Source organism: Mytilus trossulus, unplaced genomic scaffold, assembly GCF_036588685.1.
Source record: "Mytilus trossulus isolate FHL-02 unplaced genomic scaffold, PNRI_Mtr1.1.1.hap1 h1tg000103l__unscaffolded, whole genome shotgun sequence".
NCBI lineage: Eukaryota > Metazoa > Mollusca > Bivalvia > Mytilida > Mytilidae > Mytilus > Mytilus trossulus.
Window position 1 is genome coordinate 1,126,745 of NW_026963296.1, and position 27,173 is coordinate 1,153,917.

The window sequence follows — 27,173 nt, forward strand, 5'->3', positions numbered from 1 at the left end:
AACATGTTTATTTGTTGTTTATGTACAATATAAATACAAGTGTGACTGGTCATTTTATTCAGTTTTGACCACTGATTCATGTGATATATATTTTTTTATATTTATTACATAACATTGTCTAGTTTATCAGACAAGTTTTGATGTCAGTTGTATTATTCCAGGTTAGTGGATTGACAGCATTAATATTGGCTGCCATTGAAGGACACCTGGAGGTCTGTAGTCTCCTCATTGATACAGGATGTAAGACCGACATCACAGATGTATGTTATCTACTTAGTCTGATCACATTACTATTAATCTACACTAAATCATGTTGTTAATTAGACAGGTTTAATGAATAAATATTTGTAATGATTATATCAAGTGGGGTCTCATTTTACTCATATTATAGCTCTGAATCAGAAAATATAACTATTTTACAAGTTTATAATTATTTTTTTTTTATTAGAATGAATGATTATACTGAATCTACACTAACTCCTGTTGTTAATTAGACAGTTTTGATAAACAAATATGTGTAAGAATCATATAAAGTGGGGTCTCTTTTTTCTTGTTTTGTTCTACTGAATCCATTGATGTAATCATTTTACACATTTCTTGAAAAAAATATTTTTTTAAGATATCAGGTTTAATGGAAGTTTTGACATTTCACAACAAAACATGTTTATTTATTGTTTATATACAAAATAAATACAAGTGTGACTGGTCATTTTATTCAGTTTTGACCACTGATTCATGTGATATATATTTTGTTTATATTTATTACACAACATTGTCCAGTTAATCAGACAAGTTTTGATGTCAGTTGTATTATTCCAGGGTTTAGGACTGACAGCATTAATGAGGGCTGCCTGGTATGGACATCTGGAGATCTGTCGTTTCCTCATTGATAGAGGATGTAAGATCGACATCACAGCAGCAGTATGTTATCTACTTAGTCTGATCACATTACTATTAATCTACACTAAATCATGTTGTTAATTAGACAGGTGTAATGAACAAATATTTGTAATAATTATATCAAGTGGGGTCTCATTTTACTCATATTATTGTTCTGAATCAGAAAACATAACTTTTTTTAATGTTTGTTGAAAAAAATTATTTTATTAAAGTGAATAATTATACTGAATTTACATTAATTCCTGTTGTAAGTTAGACAGTTTTAATGAATAAATATTTGTAATAATCATATAAAGTGGGGTCTCATTTTACTTGTTTTGTTCTACTGAATCCATTGATATAATTATTTCACACATTTCTTGAAAAAAATATTTTTTTAAGATATCAGGTTTAATGGAAGTTTTGACATTTCACAACAAAACATGTTTATTTACTGTTTATATACAATATAAATACAAGTGTGACTGGTCATTGTATTTAGTTTTGACCACTGATTCATGTGATATATATTTTGTTTATATTTATTACATAACATTGTCCAGTTTATCAGACAAGTTTTGATGTCAGTTGTATTATTCCAGAGAGGTGGATGGACAGCATTAATGAGGGCTGCCTATGGAGGACGCCTGGAGGTCTGTAGACTCCTCATTGATAGCGGATGTACGATCGACATCACAAATGTATGTTATCTACTTAGTCTGATCACATTACTATTAATCTACACTAAATCATGTTGTTAATTAGACAGGTTTAATGAACAAATATTTGTAATAATTATATCTAGTGGGGTTTCATTTTACTCATATTATTGTTCTGAATAAAAAAATATAACTTTTTTTCAAGTTACTTTAAAAAAATTATTTTATTAGAATGAATGATTATACTGAATCTACACTAATTCCTGTTGTTAATCAGGCAGTTTTAATAAACAAATATTTGTACCAATCATATAAAGTGGGGTCTCATTTTACTTGTTTTGTTCTACTGAATCCATTGATATAATTATTTGACACATTTCTTGAAAAAAAAATTTTTTTTTAGATATCAGGTTTAATGGAAGTTTTGACATTTCACAACAAAACATGTTTATTTATTGTTTATATACAATTATAAATACAAGTGTGATGGTCATTGTATTCAGTTTTGACCACTGATTCATGTGATATATATTTTGTTTATATTTATTACACAACAATGTCCAGTTCATCAGACAAGTTTTAATTTCAGTTGTAGGATATGTTGTATATTATTGATATTGACAACAAAGTATTGTACATTATAGTCACATGTTATTTGGTTATATTATAGAGAGATGGATTCACAGCTTTACATGAGGCTGCTCAGGAGGGACATCTGCAGACCACAAGATGTCTGGTAGAACAAGGAGGTGCAAGTCCCTTGGTTACAACACATAAGGTAATATTTTATAGTATATGCCCAGTGTTCATTTAATTTAAGGATCACTTTACTGATGGTGTGTAAAATCTGTTTGGTACAATGTTTGTATTGTTATAGATGTTAACCAAGATACAACACATAAGTGATATTTCTGGCAAATTTGAGTTAAGATATTAAGGACATGTCTAGATGCATATAGATTCTTCCACTGTCTCGAGTGTAACGCGATATTTATCCACTCAAGACAGTTAAATGTTCAAATTTAAAATTGAAGCCTTGTGTTTTAAATATTTAGAATTTAACTGTCGATGCTACCAGTATGAGCATACTGGTGCAGTAATGTGATTTTGACATTCTTTTTTTTTTAAAAGGGCACCAACTTTTAAGTTATATCAAAATGACAAAATGACAGAAATTAGGTGAAAAAATTTCCGAATCAGAGTATGATGACATTTATTCTTGTGAACTGCGGCTATTTGAGCTAGATTGCTTGAGTTAACATGTCAGTCTAATACAAAGTTGAGAATAATAGTGTTATTGTAAGATTATGCATTTAATATTTGCCACTGGACATTAAGCAGCAATCAACACAGAGACACTAATTTACATGAATACTTTTTATTCCCTGCTTAACACGGAGCATACAAGTTCTATATTACCTCTTTTTCTGTCATATATGAAAGTTTGGTCACTCTTTTTCTCAGCAACTCTAAGTTGCAGCTTATTGAAATATGTAGCTAAGTTCATGAAGTAATAATCGGAGCTGAGGGCTCACAAAATAAATAAACTACCACTCTGCTGTTACTGGTATGAAGTGGTAATCAGAGCTGAGGGGGTCACATGATAAATCAAATACCACTCAGAGGTTACTGGTATGAAGTGGTAATCAGAGCTGAGGGGGTCACATGATAAATCAAATACCACTCAGATGTTACTGGTATGAAGTGGTAATCAGAGCTGAGGGGGTCACATGATAAATCAAATACCACTCAGATGTTACTGGTATGAATACTGTAAGATAAGTGTTATAAAAGAGATCCATTGATATATATGTCTCACTGATTTCAGGGTAAAACTCCATATGATCTGGCAGCAGCAAAACTGAAGTTTGATCCAAGATACAAAGAAGTAGTGGAATACTTGCAGGTACATATGTAATACATTCTTACTTTTAAACAGAATAACCTGAAATCAATATTTATTGATGCACCATACATAACATTAGAAGATGAGGTATGATTGCCAATGAGACAACTCGTCACAGGAGACCAAATGACACAGAAATTAACAACTATAGGTCACTGTACAACCTTCAACAATGAGCAAACCCATACCACATTGTTAGGATATGGACATTTAAAACAAAAATGTTACTTAGTGCATTCACGAATTTTTTTTCAAATTATCAAAGTGTAAAGAGTTATTACACCAAATAAATCCAAAAGGAGGACACTGAAAGCAAATTGTTTTTTTTTAATTTTTAGTCCTTTAAATTTTTCAAATTAGATATAAACATATACAGTTGACTTGGATTTGCTTCAACGTTTAAGGTATTCCTTGGACTCGCACCTTAGAACTAAAATTGTTTAGTCAAACTGGAGAATTAACCAAAATAACAGCATACTGATATCAAGCCTGCCTTTCGAGTCATATGAAACCTCAAATTAAAAAAAAATATGCATATGTTTTTCAAAACTAAATGGATAGTTTTCATTATACAACTTCTGTACATATACTTTTTTTCTGAGGAAAATTCTTTAATTTGTCAACATTTAGAAGAAGTTTACTTATTTTATAGTTGCTTGCTGCCAGGAAGCAATTCGCGGACATATTTTCCGTATGCATAATGACCTAAGCGTGACCCTCCTCGTACAAATCCGGTGATAGCAATACGCATGAATCTGTCATTAAAATAAACAATTACCTGATTTTATATGTTAAATACGTACTAAATACCCATGATTTTTTGTCGAGCCTGCAACTTTTGTTGCAGAAAGCTCGACATAGGTATCAGGGTATAGTGATCCGGCCGCGGCGGTGTTAGCTAACTTCTTAAAAACTTTATATTTTAGAAGGTTGTATGCTTCATACTTTGTATATAGATGCATCATGTTACGAACTTTCTGTCAGTCACATGTCCAATGTCCTTGACCTTATTTTCATGGTTCAGTGACTACTTGAAAAAAGTTAAGATTTCTTGTAATGTTAAATTCTCTCTTATTATAAGTAATAGGATAACTCTATTTGGTATGTGCGTACCTTGCAGGGTCCTCATGCCTGTCAGACAGTTTTCACTTGACCTCGACCTCATTTCATAGATCAGTGAACAAGGTTAAGTTTTGGTGGTCAAAACCATATCTCAGATACTATAAGCAATAGGGCTAGTATATTCAGTGTATGGAAGGACTTTGAGGTGTACATGTCCAACTGGCAGTTGTCATCTGACCTTGACCTCATTTTCATGGTTCAGTGGTTATAGTTAAGTTTTTGTGTTTTGGTCTGTTTTTCTTATACTATATGCAATAGGTCTACTATATTTGGTGTATAAAATGATTGTAAAGTGTACATGTCTAGCTGACAGATGTCATCTGACCTTGACCTCATTTTCATGGTTCAGTGGTCAAAGGTAAGTTTTTTAGTTTTTGGTCTTTTTTTTCTTATACTATATGCAATAGGTCAACTATATTTGGTGTATGGAAATAGTTTATGATATATATGTCAGTCTCGCAGGTTTTATTTGACCTTGACCTCATTTTCACGGTTGATTGCTAAGAGTTTAAAAGTATTTGTGTTTTTGTCTGTTTTCCTAATTTATAAGCAATAGGTCAACAATAATTGTTGTATAGAAGAATTGTTAGCTGTACATGTCTGCCTGGTATGGTTCATCTGACCTTGACCTAATTTTCATGGTTCAATGATCAATGATTTGTTTTCTTGGTTAATGTTGAGTTTATGTGAGTAGTAATAAAGCTTTATATTTAGGACTATCAACATAATAACATTGATTAGTAAAGAAGGCAAGACATTTCAGCGTGTGCACTCTTGCGTTGATTATTAACTATAAGGTGACAATCGGTAAACGTCGGCTTCAAAACACGGCATTTAATTAGTAGCCATAATCATAACAGACAGAGAGAAAAAAACTTGACGATTGTAAGATAGATTTGCGTAAAAAATTATATAATCGTACACAGACGACTAAGTTTATGATATATACATGCGTTGGTTCAAGAACTGGATAAACATTATTTTTCACCAGTCACTTGTTTCTTATGACCTTAAAATAATTTTTTTTTGGCTTGAGTAAAAAACACTTATCACTGTCTAATGGAAAAATGGGTTTTCTTACAGGCAGTAGCACTAAACACTGAATACTGTGTACTGAATAAATGGTGTTTCTTACAAGTAGTGGTACTAAACACTGTGTACTGGATAAATGGGGTGTCTTATGGGTAGTTGTACTAAACACTATCTATTTGATAAATGGTATACTGACGGGTAATGGTACACTGTCTACTGGATAAATGGGGTTTCTTACAAGAAGTGGTACTAAACACTGTGTACTGGATAAATGGGGTGTCTTATGGGTAGTTGTACTAAACACTGTCTATTGGATAAATGGTATACTGACGGGTAATGGTACACTGTCTACTGGATAAATAGGGTTTCTTACAAGTAGTGGTACTAAACACTGTGTACTGGATAAATGGGGTGTCTTATGGGTAGTTGTACTAAACACTATCTATTGGATAAATGGTATACTGACTGGTAATGGTACACTGTCTACTGGATAAATGGGGTTTCTTACAAGTAGCGGTACTAAACACTGTGTACTGGATAAATGGGGTGTCTTATGGGTAGTTGTACTAAACACTATCTATTGGATAAATGGTATACTGACGGGTAATGGTACACTGTCTACTGGATGAATGGGGTTTCTTATGGGTAGTTGTACTAAACACTGTGTACTGGATAAATGGGGTTTCTTACGGGTAGTGGTACTAAACACTGTCTACTGGATAAATGGGGTTTCTTATGGGTAGTTGTACTAAACACTGTGTACTGGATAAATGGGTTTCTTATGGGCAGTGTAACTAAACACTACTGGATAAATGGGGTTTCTTATGGGTAGTTGTACTAAACACTGTGTACTGGATAAATGGGGTTTCTTACGGGCAGTGGTACTAAACACTGTCTACTGGATAAATGGGGTTTCTTATGGGTAGTGGTACTAAACACTGTGTACTGGATGAATGGGGTTTCTTATGGGTAGTGGTACTAAACACTGTCTACTGGATAAATGGGGTGTCTTATGGGTAGTGGTACTAAACACTGTCTACTGGATAAATGGGGTTTCTTATGGGTAGTGGTACTAAACACTGTCTACTGGATAAATGGGGTGTCTTATGGGTAGTGGTACTAAACACTGTCTACTGGATAAATGGGGTTTCTTATGGGTAGTGGTACTAAACACTGTGTACTGGATGAATGGGGTTTCTTATGGGTAGTTGTACTAAACACTGTGTACTGGATAAATGGGGTTTCTTACGGGTAGTGGTACTAAACACTGTCTACTGGATAAATGGGGTTTCTTATGGGTAGTTGTACTAAACACTGTGTACTGGATAAATGGGTTTCTTATGGGCAGTGTTACTAAACACTACTGGATAAATGGGGTTTCTTATGGGTAGTTGTACTAAACACTGTGTACTGGATAAATGGGGTTTCTTATGGGTAGTGGTACTAAACACTGTCTACTGGATAAATGGGGTTTCTTATGGGTAGTGGTACTAAACACTGTGTACTGGATAAATCGGTTTCTTACAGGCAGTGTTACTAAACACTGTCTACTGGATAAATGGGGTTTCTTATGGGTAGTTGTACTAAACACTGTGTACTGGATAAATTGGGTTTCTTACGAGCAGTGGTACTAAACACTGTCTACTGAATAAATGGGGTTTCTTACAGCTAGTGGTACTAAACACTGTGTACTGGATCAATAGGGTATCTTACGGGGTATGGTACTTAACACTGTGTACTGGATAAATAGGGTTTCTTACAGGTAGTGGTACAAAACACAATCTACTGAATAAATGTGTTTTCCTTCGGACCGGACAGTGGTACTAAACACTGTCTACTGAATAAATGGGGTTTCTTACGGGGTATGGTACTAAACACTGTGTACTGGATAAATGGGGTTTCTTACGGCTAGTGGTACAAAACACTGTCTACTGGATAAATGGGGTTTCTACCAGCAGTGGTACTAACCATCTTTTGGGAAGCTGATACACTTCAATACTAGTACCAGCAGTGGTAATAACCACCATCTTTTGGGTAGCTGATTCACTTCAATACCAGTATGCAGTACCAGCAGTGGTACTAACCACTTTACTGTGTAAATGGTATATTTACCTGCAGTGGTATCCAACACTGTCTGGGTATATAATACACTTCATAGCAGTGGTACTTAATACTGTACTGGGTATATGATCTAATTAGGTACCATTGCAAACAGTGGTACTTACATTGTCTACTGTGAAGATGATATCAACACTGTCTACTGGGTATGTGATACACTTCGATACTCTTACCAGCAGTGGAACTAACACTGTCTACTGGGTATATGGTATACTTGGATACCATAAGCAGCATTGGTACTTAACACTATCCACCTTGTATATGATACACTTGGAAAGCCTTTTCAGCAGTGGTACTAAACACTGTTGACTGGGCAAATGATATACTTGGATACCCTTACTAGCTGTGGAACTACTGGGTTGATACAAAAAAGTGTTTGTTTTTACTGTCACCTGTATAGATATAATAACCCGTAAAGTATCCTTACCAATAGGGTACTTAGCACACTCATTGGGTGGATGGTCAACTCAGATAGCCTTACCAATAGGGTACTTTACACTCTCATTGGGTCAATAGTCAACTCAGATACCCTCACCAATAGGGTACTTAGCACACTCATTGGGTGGATGGTCAACTCAGATACCCTTACCAACAGGGTACTTTACACTCTCATTGGGTCAATAGTCAACTCAGATACCCTCACCAATAGGGTACTTAACACACTCATTGGGTGGATAGTCAACTCAGATACCCTTACCAGCAGGAGTATTTAACACTGTCTACTGGGTGTATAGTAGACACAAATAACCTTACCAATAAGGTACCAAACAGTCTACTCGGTGTATAGTAGACACAGATACCCTTACCAGCAGGGGGATTTAACACTGTCTACTGGGTGTATAGTAAACACAGATACCCATACCAGCAGGGGTACTTAAACTGAAATGGGACGATAGTCAACTCAAATACCCTTACCAGCAGGGGTATTTAACACTGTCTACTGGGTGTATAGTAGACACAAATAACCTTACCAATAAGGTACCAAACAGTCTACTCGGTGTATAGTAGACACAGATACCCTTACCAGCAGGGGGATTTAACACTGTCTACTGGGTGTATAGTAAACACAGATACCCATACCAGCAGGGGTACTTAAACTGAAATGGGACGATAGTCAACTCAAATACCCTTACCAGCAGGGGTATTTAACACTGTCTACTGGGAGTACAGTAGACACAGATACCAATACCAGCATGGGTACTTTACACTGTCTACTGGGTGTATAGTATACACAGATACCCTTACCAATAGGGTACTTAACACTCTCATTGGGTCAATAGTCAACACAGATACCCTTACCAATAGGGTACTTAACACACTCATTGGGTCAATAGTCAACTCAGATACCCTTACCAATAGGGTACTTTACACACTCATTGGGTGGATAGTCAACTCAGATACCCTTACCAACAGGGGTATTTATCACTAGCCATACCAGCAGGGTACCAAACACTGTCTACTGGGTGTATAGTAGACTCAGATACCCTTACAAGCAGAGGTACTTAACAGTGTATACTGGGTGTATATAGTATACACAGATACCCATATCAGCAGGATACCTAACACTGTCTACTGGGTGTATAGTATACACAGATACCCTTACCCATAGGGTATTTAACACATTCATTTGGTGGATAGTCAACTCAGATACCCTTCCCAGCAGGGTTTTTAGCACTAGCCATACTAGCAGGGTATCAAACACTGTCTACTGGGTGTATAGTAGACTCGGAAACCCTTACAAGCAGAGTTACTTAACAGTGTATGATGGGTGTATAGTATACACAGATACCCATACCAGCAGGATACTTAACCATGTCTACGGGAGGTATATATGACACAGATACACGTACCAGCAAGGGTACTTAACACTGTCTACTGGGTGTATAGTAGACACAGATACCCTTACCAATAAGGTACTTTACACTCTCATTGGGTCGATAGTCAACTCAGATACCCTTACCAATAGGGTACTTAACACACTCAGATATACATACCAGCGAGGGTACTAAACACTGTCTACTAGGTGTAAAGTAGACACAGATAACCATACCAGCAGAGGTACTTAAAACTGAAATGAGTGAATAGTCAACTCAGATACCCTAACCAGCAGGGGTACTGGACACTGTCTACTGGGTGTATAGTAGAAACAGATAACCATACCAGCAGAGGTACTTAAAACTGAAATAAGTGAATAGTCAACTCAGATACCCTAACCAGCAGGGGTAATTTCGCTGTCTACTGGGTGTATAGTAGACAAAGATACCAATACCAGCAGAGTACCAAACACTGTCTACTGGGTGTATAGTAGACACAGATACCCTTACCAGCATGGATACTTAACACTGTCTACTGGGTGTATAGTATACACAGATACCCTAACCAATAGGGTACTTAACACTCTCATTGGGTCGATAGTCAACTCAGATACCCTTACCAATAGGGTACTTAGCACACTCATTGGGTGGATAGTCAACTCAGATACCCTTACCAGCAGGAGTATTTAGCACTGTCTACTGGGTGTATAGTAGACAAAGATATCCATACCAGCAGGAGTACTTAACTCTGTCTACTGGGAGTAAAGTAGACACAGATACCACTACCAGCACTTAACACTGTCTAATGGGTGTATAATAGTCAGAGATGTCCGTACCAGCAGAGAACCAAGCACTGTCTACTGGGTGTATAGTAGACATAGATACACATACCAGCAGGGGTACCTAAACACTGTCTAATGGGTGTATAATAGTCATAGATACACATACCAGCAGGGGTACTAAACACTGTCTAATGGGTGTATAGTAGACATAGATACACATACCAGCAGGGGTACCTAAACACTGTCTAATGGGTGTATAATAGTCATAGATACACATACCAGCAGGGGTACTAAACACTGTCTACTGGGTGTATAGTAGACATAGATACACATACCAGCAGGGGTACCTAAACACTGTCTTATGGGTGTATAATAGTCATAGATACACATACCAGCAGGGGTACTTAACACTGTCTATTGGGTGTATAGTAGACATAGATACCCTTACCAGCAGGGGTACTTAACACTGTCTACTGGCTGTATAGTAGACACAGATACCCTTACCAGCAGGGGTACTAAACACTGTCTATTGGGTGTATAGTAGACATAGATTCCCTTACCAGCAGGGGTACTTAACACTGTCTACTGTGTGTATAGTAGCCACAGATACCTTTACCAGCAGGGGTACTTAACGCTGTCTACTGGGTTTATAGTAGGTACAGATACCCTTACTAACAGGGTACTTTACACTGTCTACTGGGTGTATAGTAGACACAGATAACCATGCCAACAGGAAACCAAACAGTCTACTCGGTGTATAGTAGACACGGATACCCTTACTAGCAGGGGTACTTAACACTGTCTACTGGGTTTATAGTAGACACATATAACTGTACCAACAGGGTACCAAACAGTTAACTCCGTGTATAGTAGACACGGATACCCTTCCCAGCATGGGTACTTAACACTGTCTACTGGGTGTATAGTTTACACAGATAGCCTTACCAATAGGGTACTTAACACTCTCATTGGGTCGTTAGTCAACTCAGATACCCTTACCAAATCAGATACGTATGTAAAGTAGACACAGATACCCTTATCAGCAGGGGTACTTAACACTGTCTACTGGGTGTATAGTAGACACAGATACCCTTACCAGCAGGGGTACTTAACACTGTCTACTGTGTGCGTAGTAGACTCAGATACCCTTACTAGCAGGGGTACTTAACACTGTCTACTCGGTGTATAGTAGACACAGATACCATTACTAGTAGAGTACCAAACACTGTTTACTGGGTGTATAGTAGACACAGATACCCTTACCAGCAGGGAGTACTTAACACTATCTACTGGATGTATAGTATACACAGATACCCATACCAGCAGTATACTTAACACTGTCTACTGGGTTTATAGAAGACAGAGATACACCTACCAGCAGGGGAACTTAACACTGTCTACTGGGTGTATAGTAGACTCAGATACCCTTACCAACATAGGTACTTAACACTGTATGCTGGGTGTATAGTATACACAGATACCCATAACAGCAGGATACTTAAAACTGTCTACGGGGTGTATATAAGACACAGATACACTTACCAGCAGGGGTATTTAACACTGTCTACTTGGTTTATAGTAGACTCAGATACCCTTACCAGCAGGGGTACTTAATACTGTCTACTAGGTGTATAGTATTCACGTATTCCCTTACAAGCAGAGGTACTTAACACCGTATACTGGGTGTATAGTAGACACAGATACCCTTACCAGCATGGATACTAAACACTGTCTACTGGTGTATAGAAGACTCAGATACCCTTACCAGCAGGGTAAACTTAACACTGTCTACTGGGTGTGCAGAAGACACATATACCCTTAACAGCAGGGGTCTTTCACAGTGTCTGCTAGCTATATTTTGGTGGATAGTAGACTCAGATACCCTTACCAGCAGGGGTACTTAACACTGTGTACTGGATAGATAGTAGACTCAGATACCCTTACCAGCAGGGGTACTTAACACTGTGTACTGGATAGATAGATGATTCAGATATCCCTACAAGAAGGGGTATTAAACAAAATCTACTGGTAAGATAATTCACTCAGTTATTATAGCCATTAGTGGTACTTAACCTTTTCTTACTGGTAGATTATACACTTTGATACCCTTACCAGCAGTGGTAATAAAAACTGTCTAGGGTACTAGGTATATGATACAGTTGTATACCAGCTGTGGTTCTTAAGCTGTCTCCTTGGTAGACCATACAGTTGTATACCTTTACCAATGGTGGTACTTAAACTGTTTCCTTGGTAGATGATACAGTTATATACCTTTACCAGCTATGGTACTTAAACTGTCTCCTTGGTAGATGATACAGCTGTATACTTTTACCAAGCAGTGGTACTTGTACTCTCTCCTTGGTAGATGATACAGCTGTATACCTTTACCAGCTGTGGTACTGAAACTGTCTCATTGGTTAACAAGAAAAATTAACATGGCTGGTCACACTATTTGTGAAACTGTCTCCTTGGTAGTTGATACAGTTGTATATCTTTACCAGCAGTGGTACTTAAACTGTCTCCTTGGTAGATGATACAGCTGTATACCTTTACCAACTGTGGTACTTACACTATCTCCTTGGTAGATGATACAGTTGTATACATTTATAATCTGTGGTACTTAAACTGTCTCCTTGGTAGATGATACAGCTATATACCTTTACCAGCTGTGGTACTTAACTGTCTCCTTGGTAGATGATACAGTTGTATATCATTACCAACTGTGGTACTTAAACTGTCTCCTTGGTAGATGATACAGTTGTATACCTTTACCAGTGGTGGTACTTACACTGTCTCCTTGGTAATTGATACAGTTTTATACCTTTACCAGCTGTGGTACTTAAACTGTCTTCTTGGTAGATGATACAGCTGTATACCTTTACCAGCTGTGGTACTCAAACTGTCTCATTGGTTAACAAGAAAAATTAACATGGCTGGTCACACTATTTGTGTATCAGCAAGCAGGGGTTCAAATCAGCAGTGGTCCGAGGTCCGCGACCTTCCAGTTTTACAATCGGACTTTCAACTTGGTTACTAGCTACGCCCGACGAAATAAAAGATAACTTTGCAAAGCTTTTTACCAAAGTCTCCAAATAAACTATTTCAAAACTTATTTTCATCTTTATTTTTGTCGAGCCTTCGACTTTAGTCGAAAAAGCGAGACTAAGCGATCCTACATTCCGTCGTCAGCGGCGTCCACAAATATTCACTCTGTGGTTAAAGTTTTTGAAATTTTAATAACTTTCTTAAACTGTACTGTATTTCTACCAAACTTGGACAGAAGCTTGTTTATGATCATAAGATAGTATCCAGAAGTAAATTTTGTAAAAATAAAATTCCATTTTTTCCGTATTTTACTCATAAATGGACTTAGTTTTTTCTGCGGGGAAACATAACATTCACTCTGTGGTTAAAGTTTTTAGAATTTTAATAACTTTCTTAAACTATGCTTGGTTTGTACCAAACTTGGACAGAAGCTTGGTTATGATCTTAAGATAGTATCCAGAGGTAAATTTAGTAAAAAAATAAATCCGTTTTTTCTGTATTTTACTTAGTTTTTTCTGCGGGGAAACATAACATTCACTCTGTGGTTAAAGTTTTTAGAATTTTAATAACTTTCTTAAACTATGCGTGGTTTGTACCAAACTTGGACAGAGGCTTGGTTATGATCTTAAGATAGTATCCAGAGGTAAATTTAGTAAAAAAATAAATTTGTTTTTTCTGTATTTTACTTTTAAAAGGACTTAGTTTTTCTGCGGGGTAACATTACATTCACTCTGTGGTTAAAGTTTTTAGAATTTTAATAACTTTCTTAAACTATTTTTGGTTTGTACCAAACTTGGACAGAGGCTTGGTTATGATCTTAAGATAGTATCAAGAGGTAAATTTTGTTAAAAAATAAATCCATTTTTTCCGTATTTTACTTTTAAATGGACTTAGTTTTTCTGCGGGGTAACATTACATTCACTCTGTGGTTAAAGTTTTTAGAATTTTAATTACTTTCTTAAACTATGCTTGGTTTGTACCAAACTTAGACAGAGGCTTGTTTATGATCATTAGATAGTATCAAGAGGTAAATTTTGTTAAAAAATAAATCCATTTTTTCCGTATTTTACTTTTAAATGGACTTAGTTTTTCTGCGGGGTAACATTACATACAGTCTGCAGTTAAAGTTTTTAAAACATTTATTATATTCATTAAACTATCATAGATTTTTACCAAACTTGGACAGAAGCTTCTTACAATCATAAGATAGTATCAAGAAGAATATTTTTATTGATTTTTTCCTCATTTTTGTTGAGCCTGCGATTTACAGCAAAAGTAGGCGAGACACTGGGTTCCGCGGAACCCTTACAAATTTTTCATGACAGCGATGTTCATTTTGTTCAACCGCTAGCTCCATACAGAAAATCACTGACAGGTAATGTGTAAAATGGTATCTTACTGACAAAAACAACATTAAAAAACAATGGATGTCGTGAAAATAATTACAATATGGGGTCCGATTCCGGAAGCGGATAAGGGTAATTCTGGGTTTTTGGCGATCAACTACATATATTTAAAAAAAAATCCAGACAGGTGACAAAATACATGTATGGTTATGGCTAAAAATAGAACACAGGTTAAAATGCAGTTTTTGGCTTATATCTCAAAAACTCCAGCATTTAGAGCAAACAAGACAAGAAGTTAAAGTATTTATTAGGTCAAGGTCTACCTGTCCTTAAATTTTCAGCTGAATCGGGTAACTGGTTTTGCAAGTATAATGCACCTGAATTGATGATTTTAAAGAAATTTTGCAGGTTTTGGTTATTATCTTGAATATTATTATAGATACAGATAAACTGTTAATAGCAAAAATGTTAAGCAAAGTAAGATCTACAAATAAGTTAATTTGACCAAAAATTGTCAATTGACCCTTAAGGAATTATTGCTCTTTAAAGACTTTTTTCACAATTAGTTCATCATGTTGACTTACTTTAAAAAATCTTCTCCTTTGAAACTGCTGTATCAATTCCAGCCAAACTTAGGCTAAATGAGTTTCAGAGTATCTAGTATACATTTTATAGTTTATTTCCTTGTATGTCAAGAAACATAGCTCCTATGGCTAAAAAAGAACATAGGAGAAAATGTTTTGTTTTTTTTTGCTTTTGAAGAAAATTGGACAATTCAAAGAACATTTAAATAATTTGAAAAGCCAAAATAATCATTGATGAGAGATTAAACCAAAAAAATTAAGGTGAGCGATTCAGGCTCTTGAGAGCCTCTTGTTATTTTATTTTAAGAGACTTTCACTGTATTATTAAATTTATTTATTTTATAGAATATCCGTGATATATCAGAATCCATTTTGACCAAACTCACCGAGTTGAATAGAGATGACTTCCAGGATCTTGTCGCTCTAGGAACATTTTCTTCCTACGAAAACAGGGTGTTTTTGGCTGGTCCTTGCAACATTGGGAAATCTTCGCTAGCAAGTATTTTAATTGACGAGGCAATTCCAAAGACATGGTATTCAACAGATGGACTAGTTATTCATTTTGGTAGAAATGGCATAGACTTACAACACAGAAAAATGATTCCATTGAAAAAAGGTACATGATATATTTTTGTTTTATGTGGAAACCATTTCAGCTTGATTATTAGTCCTTTAATGACGAAGTCTAAGGGACTGTAGGTTTGCACTCTGTCTGCCTGTCTGTCTGTCCATCCGTCAGTCTTTAAATGCTTGAATATATTGATTTGATAATTGACTAAATTGCGATTTAATTTTTGCGATATTGAGAACAATTCTGTTAAATTTATATAATTTAATTTTGGATGTAACACGTCTTCTGATTTGTCAATCAGCTCATAGACATAATTTGATCACGTGCAGATGACGTTTTTTTATGATTTACCCCGGTTTAAAATGAAACTTAGAATTAAATTATAATGTAATGACTGTAAAAAATTTTCTGTCTATTTGAAATAACATAACAAATGTGGTGCACACTTTAATATAACCCACTATGTTATTTCTACATAGACAGAAAACAAAATTACAGTCATTCTTTAAATAAAAACTTTCAAAATGGGAGTTTAAGTTATTGCGAATATAAAACTTGCATTTTTGTAAATAGTCATGATAGTAAAGACGTCATGGTTATCAGTAATGCTCTTTGTTTCCTAATGCTTGAAAAATATTGATTTGATATTTTGATATTTGGTATATAGTTCATTGACAAATTACAGATCAAGTTCAAATTTTGTTCGATTCGGATGATTTTTTTTTGTTGAATATGGTTCTTTGAATAGACATAGAAAATTCACGCACAAAAGTTCCATTGTTTGTTTTGCTTGAAGATATTGATTTGATATTTTTGGTATATAGTTCACACCATGATTAATTAAAGATCAAGTTAGTATTTGTTCCAGTACAATGAATTTTTAATTGGTAGGGGACTATGAATCACCATGCAATACACCCATAATGCTTGCCCATTGAAGCAATTGATTTCTTCAGATTATTTAAAGCATTCTTGCTAATTTCGGTTGATTGATTATCAATATTATATCTGATTTTGGATGAAAGTCAGTCAGATGTCTAGTATTGAATTTAGCCTGTCTATAAATAAGGTTTTCTTACCTCAAAGGATCTTTCCTGTTTCTTTAATTATTAAATTTAATAGTTTACTATCCACTAACAGTTATCTCCTTATTTATCATCTGACGTCCCTTCTATAGTATAGATGTTTTAGATGATAAATTTTAATACTGACTTCATCACAAAATGTTCAATGTTTGAAAGCACTTTGTTTACCATTTGTTTTTAAACTTTATTAGGTAGTGCTGATATTTTAACAAAACTTCTACTTGGAAATCCTGAATTAAGAGAACATCAAAGACGTCCTGTTGAATCCAAAATAGAGCAGAATGTTGATAAAAATATAGATAAAGTCCTAGGTGATCCTAAATCAAATCTTACAACAAATGAATCTAATTCAAATCCACCTAATATGGATAACTTTCCGCCAAAACAGCATACTGTCCATTCCATACAAGATGATTTATCGGAGAAGATAAAGGAAGGAACTTATATCATGAAAATAGCACCTTCGGATTTGGTTGATTTCGGTGGGCAAAGATCGTTTGATATGACTCATCAGTTATTTATCCAGCACAGGGGGACGTTCATTCTGATGTTTGATGGACGTTTGGGTCTTTATACAGAGTTAGAAGAATATCCACAAGGAGATGTTACAGCTGCATGTGAGTTGTTTCTTTTTATTCCATTGGATTTTAAATACTGTTTATATTCATAACAAAATATATCAATGCATATTGTAAACAAAACTGTTGTAGTGTAGAAATGAAAAGATGTGATGTGAGTGCCAATGAGACAACTCTCCATCCAAGTAACAATTAAAAAAGTAAACCATTATCGGTTAAAGTACGGCCTTCAACACGGAGCATTGGCTCACACCCTACAACAAGCTTTAAAGGGCCCCAAAATTACCAGTGTAAAACCATTCAAACGGGAAACCCAACGGTCTAATCTATATAAACAAAACGAGAAACGCGTATATATTACATAAACAAACGACAACTACTGTACATCAGATTCCTGACTTAGGACAGGTGCAAACATTTGCAGCGGGATTAAACGTTTTAATGGATCCAAACCTTCTCAGTTTTTCTGAAACAATAGCATAACATCACAACATAGAAAAACACACGATAAAATATCAATTGGCAGACTTAACTCAATCAAAAAACGTATGATTACACAATGAACGAATAAATTTCATCTGCGATATCTGAATACAAATGCACAGTTAATTAAATATTAGAGACACATTCATGACCAACAAGCTAACAAACAAATTCAAACAAAGCCATGGCAGGACATCACTGAGAAATATTTAACCAATCAAAATGCACTTTAGAAAAAAAACGGTTTTAAAAAAATAATTATAATCTTGAAGTTTATACAAATGGAGTAAGAATAAGTGAAAAATTGAAGATATTACAAATAATCAAAGCTGGTGTACAGAAAAGGTCCATATTAATAAAAAATAACAAAAAAGCATTATAAACAGTATTAACAGGTCCTTTAATTCTTTTAAATCACTTTAACTCAATATTTTAAAGTTCCTCTTTTTTGTTTTTCTTGTAAAAGGGAGGTGAAATGGGTTTAAGTAGAGAATTTTGGCGATGATGGCACATGTCTGTTGGTTTTTTTTATTGAATTTATTGATCATGTTGATACAATGTCTATTGTTGGTTTCTAACTTGTCATAATCGTCTGTCAGTAAAGAAGATTGAAAGCAATCTGTATGCATATATATTGGTTGCTGTTTACGAGTCGCTGTGTAGTGTTTATTTCTATTTTCTGTTTATGCGTTTTTGTGTAATGTTCATTCCTATTTTTTGTTTATCCTATATCCTTGTTAACTTAAGGGGGTAGACCTGGTATGTGTGAGACAACTCTTTACCAAACATTAAACTAAAGAAAATATTTGTTAGCTCACCTGGCCCACAGGACCAAGTGAGCTTTTCTCATCACTTGGCTTCTGGCGTTCGTCGTCCGGCGTTAGCTTTTACAAAAATCTTCTCCTCGGGAACTACTGGGCCAAATCAAACCAAACTTGGCCACAATCATCATAGGGGTATCTAGTTTAAAAAATGTGTGGCGTGACCCGGTCAACCAACCAAGATGGCCGCCACAGCTAAAAATAGAACATAGGGGTAAAATGCAGTTTTTGGCTTATAACTCAAAAACCAAAGCATTTAGAGGAAATCTGACAGGGGTAAAAATGTTATGTAGACGAAACGCGCGTCTGGCGTATAAAATTATAATCCTGGTACTTTTGATAACTATTTATCAGGTCAAGATCTATCTGCCCTGAAATTTTCAGATGAATCGGTCAACCCGTTGTTGGGTTGCTGCTTCTGAAGTGGTAATTGTGAGGAAATTTTGCTGTTTTTGGTTATTATCTTGAATATTATTATAGATAGAGATAATTTGAAAACAGCAATAATGTTCAGCAAAGTTAGATTTACAAATAAGTCAACATGACTGAAATGGTCAGTTGCCCACTTTAGGAGTTATTGCCCTTTATAGTCAACTTTAAACCATTTTTAGCTCACCTGGCCCGAAGGGCCAAGTGAGCTTTTCTCATCACTTGGCGTCCGTCGTCCGTCGTCGCGTCGTTAACTTTTACAAAAATCTTCTCCTCAAAAACTACTGTGCCAAATTAAATCAAACTTGGACACAATCATTATTGGGTATCTAGTTTAAAAAATGTGTGGCGTGACCCCTCAAACCAACCAAGATGGCCGCCATGGCTAAAAATAGAACATAGGGGTAAAATGCAGTTTTTGGCTTATAACTCAAAAACCAAAGCATTTAAAGCAAATCTGACATGGGGTTAAATTGTTAATCAGGTCAAGATCTATCTGCCCTGAAATTATCAGATGAATCGGACAATCCGTTATTGGGTTGCTGCCCCTGAATTGGTAATTTTAAGGAAATTTTGCTGTTTTTGGTTATTATCTTGAATATTATTATAGATAGAGATAAAATGTAAACAGCAATACTGTTCAGTAAAGTAAGATCTACAAATAAGTCAACATGACCAAAATGGTCAGTTGACCCCTTTAGGAGTAATTGCCCTTTATAGTCAATTTTTAACAATTTTCATGAAATTTGTAAATTTTAACTAACATTTTCCACTGAAACTACTTGGCCAAGTTCAATATAGATAGAAATAATTGTAAGCAGCAAGTTCAGTAAAATAAGATGTACAAACACTTCACCATCACAAAAACACAATTTGTCATGAATCCATCTGCGTCCTTTGTTTAATATTCACATAGACCAAGGTGAGCGACACAGGCTCTTTAGAGCCCCTAGTTCATAAATCTAAGTAATCTTTTACAAAAATCTTCTCCTCTGAAACTACTGGGCCAAATTAATCCAAACTTGGCCACAATCATCTTTGGGGTATCTAGTTTGAAAAATGTGTCCGATGACCTGGCCATTCAACCACGGGTAAAATTAGAACAGGGGTAAAATGTAGATTTTGGCTTATAACTCTGAAACCAAACCATTTAGATCAAATCTGACAAGAAGTTAAATTGTTAACCAAGTCAATATCTATCTGCCCTGAAATTTTCAGATGAATTGGACAATCGGTTGTTGGGTTGCTGCCCTCCAATTGGTAATTTTTAAAGAAATTTTGCCGTTTTTGGTTATTATCTTCAATACTATTATAGATAGAGATAAACTGTAAACGGCAATAATGTTCAGCAAAGTAAGATCTACAAATAAGTCAACATGACCTAAATAGTCAATTGACCCCTTAAGGAGTTATTGCCCTTTATAGTCAATTTTTAACAATTTTCATTAATTCGGTAAATTTATGTAAATTTTTACCAAATATTTTTCTCTGTTACTAATGGGCAAGGTTCATTATATATATATAATTGTAAGAAGGAAGAACGTTGAGTAAAGTTAGAACTTCAAACACATCACCATCACATAGACCAAGGTGAGCGACACAAGCTCTTTAGAGCCTCTAGTTTAATGATGTGGATAAAAAGGTAGAAAATTATCATTCTTACAAATGATTTTAAAAACACCAATGAACTTGATGAGTTCTGGAGCAACTTTACCGACTGAAGGACCTTGTGGCATCATTTATACAATTAGCAAAAAACATTGGAAGTTTTTGAAATTCGATTTGAACATATGAATAACATAATGAAGTAATATTGTTTAGTGCTAATACATACATGTTATATAAGTCATTGATACAAAGTTTGTACTTACTGGGTTTTTTTCCCAAAATAAAAGGCTACATTCTAGAAGATATGATCTGAACATCAATCCTAGTACAATATTCTTATGCTAATAGATAATCTACATTAACACAAAGATAGTACTAAGTTAGTGACAGACTGTCAAATCAATAATTTATGATAGCGTCTGCTATTGATGACAGGAGCATTTTGTAGTCTGAGGAGAGAAACCAATAAATAGTTGTGATAAAAAAACTAGGTCAACTCGTCCCAAGTACTGAATATTACTTTTTTCTTATAAAATTAATTACAAGTATTATTGGGACAGTACTCTTTTAACAATTACACATTAAAAGAATATCAAGACAGTCTGTTGTAGGTTTTGTAAGCTGGAAATGAATTTTGTCCCCAAATTCTACTTTTTTGTGTGCCTTGTAATCCAACTTGTTGCAAAATGTTAAAAATTCATACAGTCAAATTCGATAAAATTTTGTGATTTTAAAGATTAATAACCAATAAATATTTTAACAATTTGAAGGAATTAAACGACAAATTTGAAAAAAAAAGTGTCATCTGAGCTGGCCAGACTTTTCGTGGTATCAATTATCAAAAACTTGGTTTTTTGTCGAGCCTGCAACTTTTGTTGCAGAGAGCTCGACATAGGGATAGTGATCCGGCTACGGTGGCGGCGGCGGCGTTAGCTAACTTCTTAAAAGCTTTATATTTTAGATGTTAGAAGACTTGTATGCCTCATACTTTGTATATATATGCCTCATGTTACGAACTTTCCGTCAGTCACATGTCCAGTGTTCTTGACCTCATTTTCATGGTTCAGTGACTACTTGAAAAAAATTATTTCTCACTTATTATAAGTAATTGGATAACTATATTTGGTATGTGCGTACCTTGCAAGGTTCTCATGCCCGTCAGACAGTTTTCACTTGACCTCGACTTCATTTCATGGATCAGTGAACAAGGTTAAGTTTTGGTGGTCAAGTCCATATCTCAGATACTATAAGCAATAGGGCTAGTATATTCGGTGTATGGAAGTACTGTAAGGTGTACATGTCTGACTGACAGGTCTCATTTTCATGGTTCAGTGGTTATAGTTAAGTTTTTGTGTTTTGATCTGTTTTTCTTATACTTTTTGCAATAGGTCTTCTATATTTAGTGTATGGAATGATTGTAAGGTGTACATGTCTAACTGACAGGTGTCATCTGACCTTGACCTCATTTTCATGGTTCAGTGGTCAAAGTTTAGTTTTTGAGTTTTGGTCTATTTTTCAAATACTTTATGCATTAGGTCAACTTTATTTGGTGTATGGAAATATTTTATGATCTATATGTCTGTTAGGCAGGTTTTATCTGACCTTGACCTCATTTTCACGCTCCATTGCTAAGTATTAAGTGTTTGTGTTTTGGTCCGTTTTTTTCTGAATTTATAAGCAATAAGTCAACTATATTTGTCGTATTGAAGAATTGATAGCACATGTCTGCCTGGCATGGTTCATCTGACCTTGACCTCATTTTCATGGTTCATTGATCAATGTTTTGTTTTCTTGGTTAATGTTGAGTTTATGTGACAGTTGTAATAAAGCTTTATATTTAGGTCTATCAACATAATATCAATGATTAGTAAAGAAGGTGAGACATTTCAGCGTGTGCACTCTTGTTTTAATGTACTGGCTGTTTGTATTACCATGATGTTTCAGATTTACTTTAATATATTTTTCTTTTATGCAATTTAACATTTAGGGGGTATTTCTAATGACAACATGTACAAAAACACTCAATGATTTTACCTACTAGTGTTTTCTTCAGGTTTTTAGGGTACCCCAAAATTGGTCATATTCAATATACCCTACACTAAAAATGGAATGGTCAATTTCCTTAAGACTTAAGCAGATAATGCATGGACCCCTACCTTTTCAATGATGTAAATATGAGGAAAATTAAATGGAAGGCAAATTTTGGTGTTACCAAGGCCTACCCCCTTAAATGAGGATTAGTTATAAAACGATATTTGATTATTTTTAAGAACAAAACTAATAGTTATGCTAGAAGTAAGTCGTCTATTGTAAAATTGTCTAAACCTAGACTAATTTATACATCCTGCTTATTTAAGTTTTAGAAGTTACTGACACTCCAGCTCTAATTGCTGATGATGTACTAGCTCAGCTAGAACTGTGGGTTTAAACCTAGACTCATTTATACATCCTGCTTATTTAAGTCTAGATGTTACTGACACTCCAGCTCTAATCGCTGATGATGTACTAGCTCAGCTAGACGTTACTGACACTCCAGCTCTAATTGCTGATGATGTACTAGCTCAGCTAGAACTGTGGGTTTAAACCTAGACAAATCTTTTAACTATAGTTCCCTGACCATTTGGCAGTATTTTTCCAACATTTTTATTAATATGATGATACAGCTGATTGTTTTTGTGTAGGATAATAACCGTATTTTCTGTAAGTTAATGAATCGCTGTATAACACCGTAATTATGGTTTATATTATTTCTCACTTACTTTTTTGCAGCCATTATTTTGCATTGGATTAACTCTATATTGACTTACTGTACAAAAAGTGATGACAAAATGCCACGAATTGTGTTTGCTGCTACCCATAGTGATAGCTTCTCTGAGGTAAGTCTAACTTAACAAACATTCTACCACTATTCTCTGGGGGAAAGTCTCATAGTCAACTGTACCACATCTTCTTGTTGAATGAAGAAAAAATCAGTACATACACAGCAAATGCTCAAAAAGCAAAGTACAGCAAGTACAGCAAAAATGAGAAAGGTATGTTAAGATGTAAAACCTCATGGATCCATTGAACAAACCTTAAAAATCTGAAAGTAGTACATATTCAAAACAAAATACTTCCTATGCATGGGTGTAAATATCTATGTAAAATATATTTTGTTAATTTAGTTATAAATGAAAGGTAAATGACTAGTAATCCTTGAAGATCATTTTTTAACAAAATCAGTGCATGCACAGCAAAAAACACAAACATAACAGGCTTGTATTTTCTACTCTTCATCTCAAAGTCACAAGTGTAAACACAATCCTTGTAAACAATCCTTGTGAATACCTATATCAAATAATATTTATAAACATTTACCATGTTTACAGTGATCGCTGTTTACATATTGCAAGAGAATTTGAAAGTTCAAGCAAACCATCATTTATTATGAAATGACTTCAACTTAGATTTATGATAGGATAGTCATACATTTTCGTTAAGCCTCATCTTTCATCTGATTGACTTGGGTTAAACGTGTCTTTAAGACGAGCAGCTTCAACTATTTCAGAACACTTACAAAACAAGACAAGAAAAACAATGTGTAGGGTTTGGTGTCTGTCTTAATGAGATATACCCGGCATATTTTGTCATTTATATTAGTTATCAATTATGCTTGCTAATAAGTTTTAAAATCTTAATACACATAGTCAGAGTGATCTTACAGTGTAGTTTTATGATGTTTGAATGAACAGACTACGGTTTAGCATATTGAGTGAATGTCCTATAAAACAAGTAAGCAATTAACCACTCAATCTTATATTTACGATGAACCGTGTTTGTTTTTTTTTGAAATTATAGTGGAAGTGATTTAAAAGTCAATAATATAATAATATTTATCCAGCTTTAATTTCTTATGAAAATGATATAATTCATCGATGTAATTTCTCGTTTTATAATTGACAGGATGAGAAAAATAAATTAGTTGTAATATTCCAAGAAGAGCTGACAAAGATGTTTTCCTCACACAAGCTTCATGAGCATATCATGTACGAGAAAGTCTTTTTTATCAACGCAATAGACGACGCAGACAAAGAGCTTGGTTGTTTGAAGGATAAATTAGTTGATATAGCATTTCAGCAGTCAACATGGGGACAACAAATGCCGATTGTTTGGGTACCTCTTGATTTACAGATATCAGATATGAGAACAGATGGAGTAAAGTTGATAACGAAAGAAAAACTCTTAGAGATGAACAAAAACAATGAGGAATTTGCTCTAAGTGAAAGAAGAGTTGAAGACTTCTTACTTGTGCAACACTCAATTGGAAAGCTATTGTATTTCAATGAACCTGCTTTAAGAGATTTCGTTGTCATTCAACCTTCAGCAATGGTCAATATCCTGAGAGCTTTTATTACAGACATAATGTTTTGGCCAGAAAAAGGACCTGTTCGAGACATACTGGAGAATTTATCATCTACAGGAGTTCTAACGAAGACAGACCTTTTTACTCTGTGGTCACAACCAGCTTTCGAGGATATTTTGACCGATGTCAGAACAAAGGAATATATAGTGCAGGTCCTCCTTCATCTTGATATCCTTGTAGAACCTAAAAACTACACCTGGAAAGATACACCTGCAGATTCATTTCTGATACCCTGCATGGTGAAGTCTAAAATTCCAAGAAAAATGCAGAATGCTGCAACAGATGACAGAGCAATATGCATAGCGTATCATATAAAGGAGACAGTGGTTCCATCTGCTTTGTCGTTCAAGCTTATAGGGGCTGCAATCAGCATTTGGCCTTTGAAAGAAGTTGATGCTCGTTTTTGCCTTTATTATCAAGCTGCAGTTATGGATACTGATACCAGAAATGAACTTCAAATTCATGTGGAAGGGCACAGAATTGTTGCATACCTCGTAAATGACACGTCAAAACACCTCATTTCACCAGATTTAGCAACAACGATACAGGAATGCTTGACATTGGCACTAGGACGAATTCTTAAGTTTTATGGGCATTGTTTTGGTAGAGAAAATCACCATGTTACGTCAGACCTTTTTGAAATAGAAGTTGGAGAATTATGCACAGGTGAAACTTGTTTAATTCCTCTGTCAGATGCAAAAACGAAAGCACGTTGGAGATGCAAGAATGGGATAATACACAACACGAAATTTCCTTTGAATTGGATTGTTGATAAGGTAAGTGATATGTTTGTTTACATTCTTAATTGACTGCATCTCAAATGGAATTAAATGATCAATGATGAAAGTTAAATTGTAAGTTTCATATTCTGGGGAAAAATATCCATCCTATTTAATTATTTGATTGATTGTTTTATTGATTGATTGTTGCTTAATGCACTTGTACAGTTAATAGGTGTGATTAGGTCATATAATGGGGAACAACTTTTGATAGGTCAGTGATATTTGGAATGCAGTTGTATTAACATTGGTAAATAGTATTTCAAACAATATTATTTTGCCCTGTTCCCTTACTCATTGTTTATTTCCTTTAAAACTTTTTACTAGTTTACGTGTATACATTTGTGATTATGGGGAACTACTATAGTGATAGGTAAATGAATTTGGTATGCAGTTGTATTAACATATGCACATTCCTATTCTAGGGGATAATTTGCTACCGCCAAATAAGTCATGGTCTATTGACTTTGAAACTTTTGCTTACTTAACATGAACCCTTATGACTAGGTCGGTGCATGGAGTACACCAATTGGTAGGTCAACGATATATGGTATGCGGTTGTACAAGCAATTGACATGTCTTATATATTTTGGCCCTGCATTGTCAATCATGGTTCATTAACGTTTACTAGTTGCCTGCCTTCCATATTTAAATATTGCTATCTTAGGATCAACATGAACATTTTACTATCAACATAACATAAAAGCGAGACATATCTCTGTGTTAAGAATATATTAGGGTTTAATGTATTTTATTCAGATCACTTGCTTTCTAATTGATATTTACACACCACTTCTTGTTTTGCAATTATTTTTAAAGCAATTATTGCTCAAAAGTTCTGTTTTGGAAGATATTCTACCATCTGTCCAGTCATTGAATTAACAGCAGAGGTTATCACATCAATGGGCTTCCATGAAATCGTCAGGAAACGTTTTTTTTTTATACACATTTGAAAAAACTGATGAATCCCATACAATGTTCAGTGTAACTGTCTAGAAAACGATAACCGTAAATCTTGTGCAGGCATGTTGTGACAATTTTCCAGTTTGATTGCTCAAAAACAAAAAAGGAAAGGTAAGGCCACACCAATTTAATTTGTTCGACGGACCCGCCCGTACCTATTTTTTTCA

At 34.9% G+C, this 27,173-nt stretch overlaps 1 protein-coding gene across 1 annotated transcript in view; it reads left to right on the plus strand.

The window, feature by feature from the left end:
- LOC134699896 (uncharacterized) overlaps positions 1 to 26,925 on the plus strand; it is a 32,853-nt gene extending 5,928 nt beyond the window's left edge. Inside the window, exons 4-13 of the mRNA XM_063561296.1 lie at positions 148 to 260; positions 820 to 921; positions 1,482 to 1,580; positions 2,209 to 2,316; positions 3,367 to 3,444; positions 15,633 to 15,903; positions 17,135 to 17,560; positions 23,632 to 23,738; positions 24,805 to 26,040; positions 26,863 to 26,925. Of these exons, the coding sequence (XP_063417366.1) occupies positions 148 to 260; positions 820 to 921; positions 1,482 to 1,580; positions 2,209 to 2,316; positions 3,367 to 3,444; positions 15,633 to 15,903; positions 17,135 to 17,560; positions 23,632 to 23,738; positions 24,805 to 26,040; positions 26,863 to 26,925 (2,603 nt within the window). The remainder of the gene's footprint in view (positions 1 to 147; positions 261 to 819; positions 922 to 1,481; positions 1,581 to 2,208; positions 2,317 to 3,366; positions 3,445 to 15,632; positions 15,904 to 17,134; positions 17,561 to 23,631; positions 23,739 to 24,804; positions 26,041 to 26,862) is intronic.
- Positions 26,926 to 27,173: the final 248 nt, after the last annotated feature.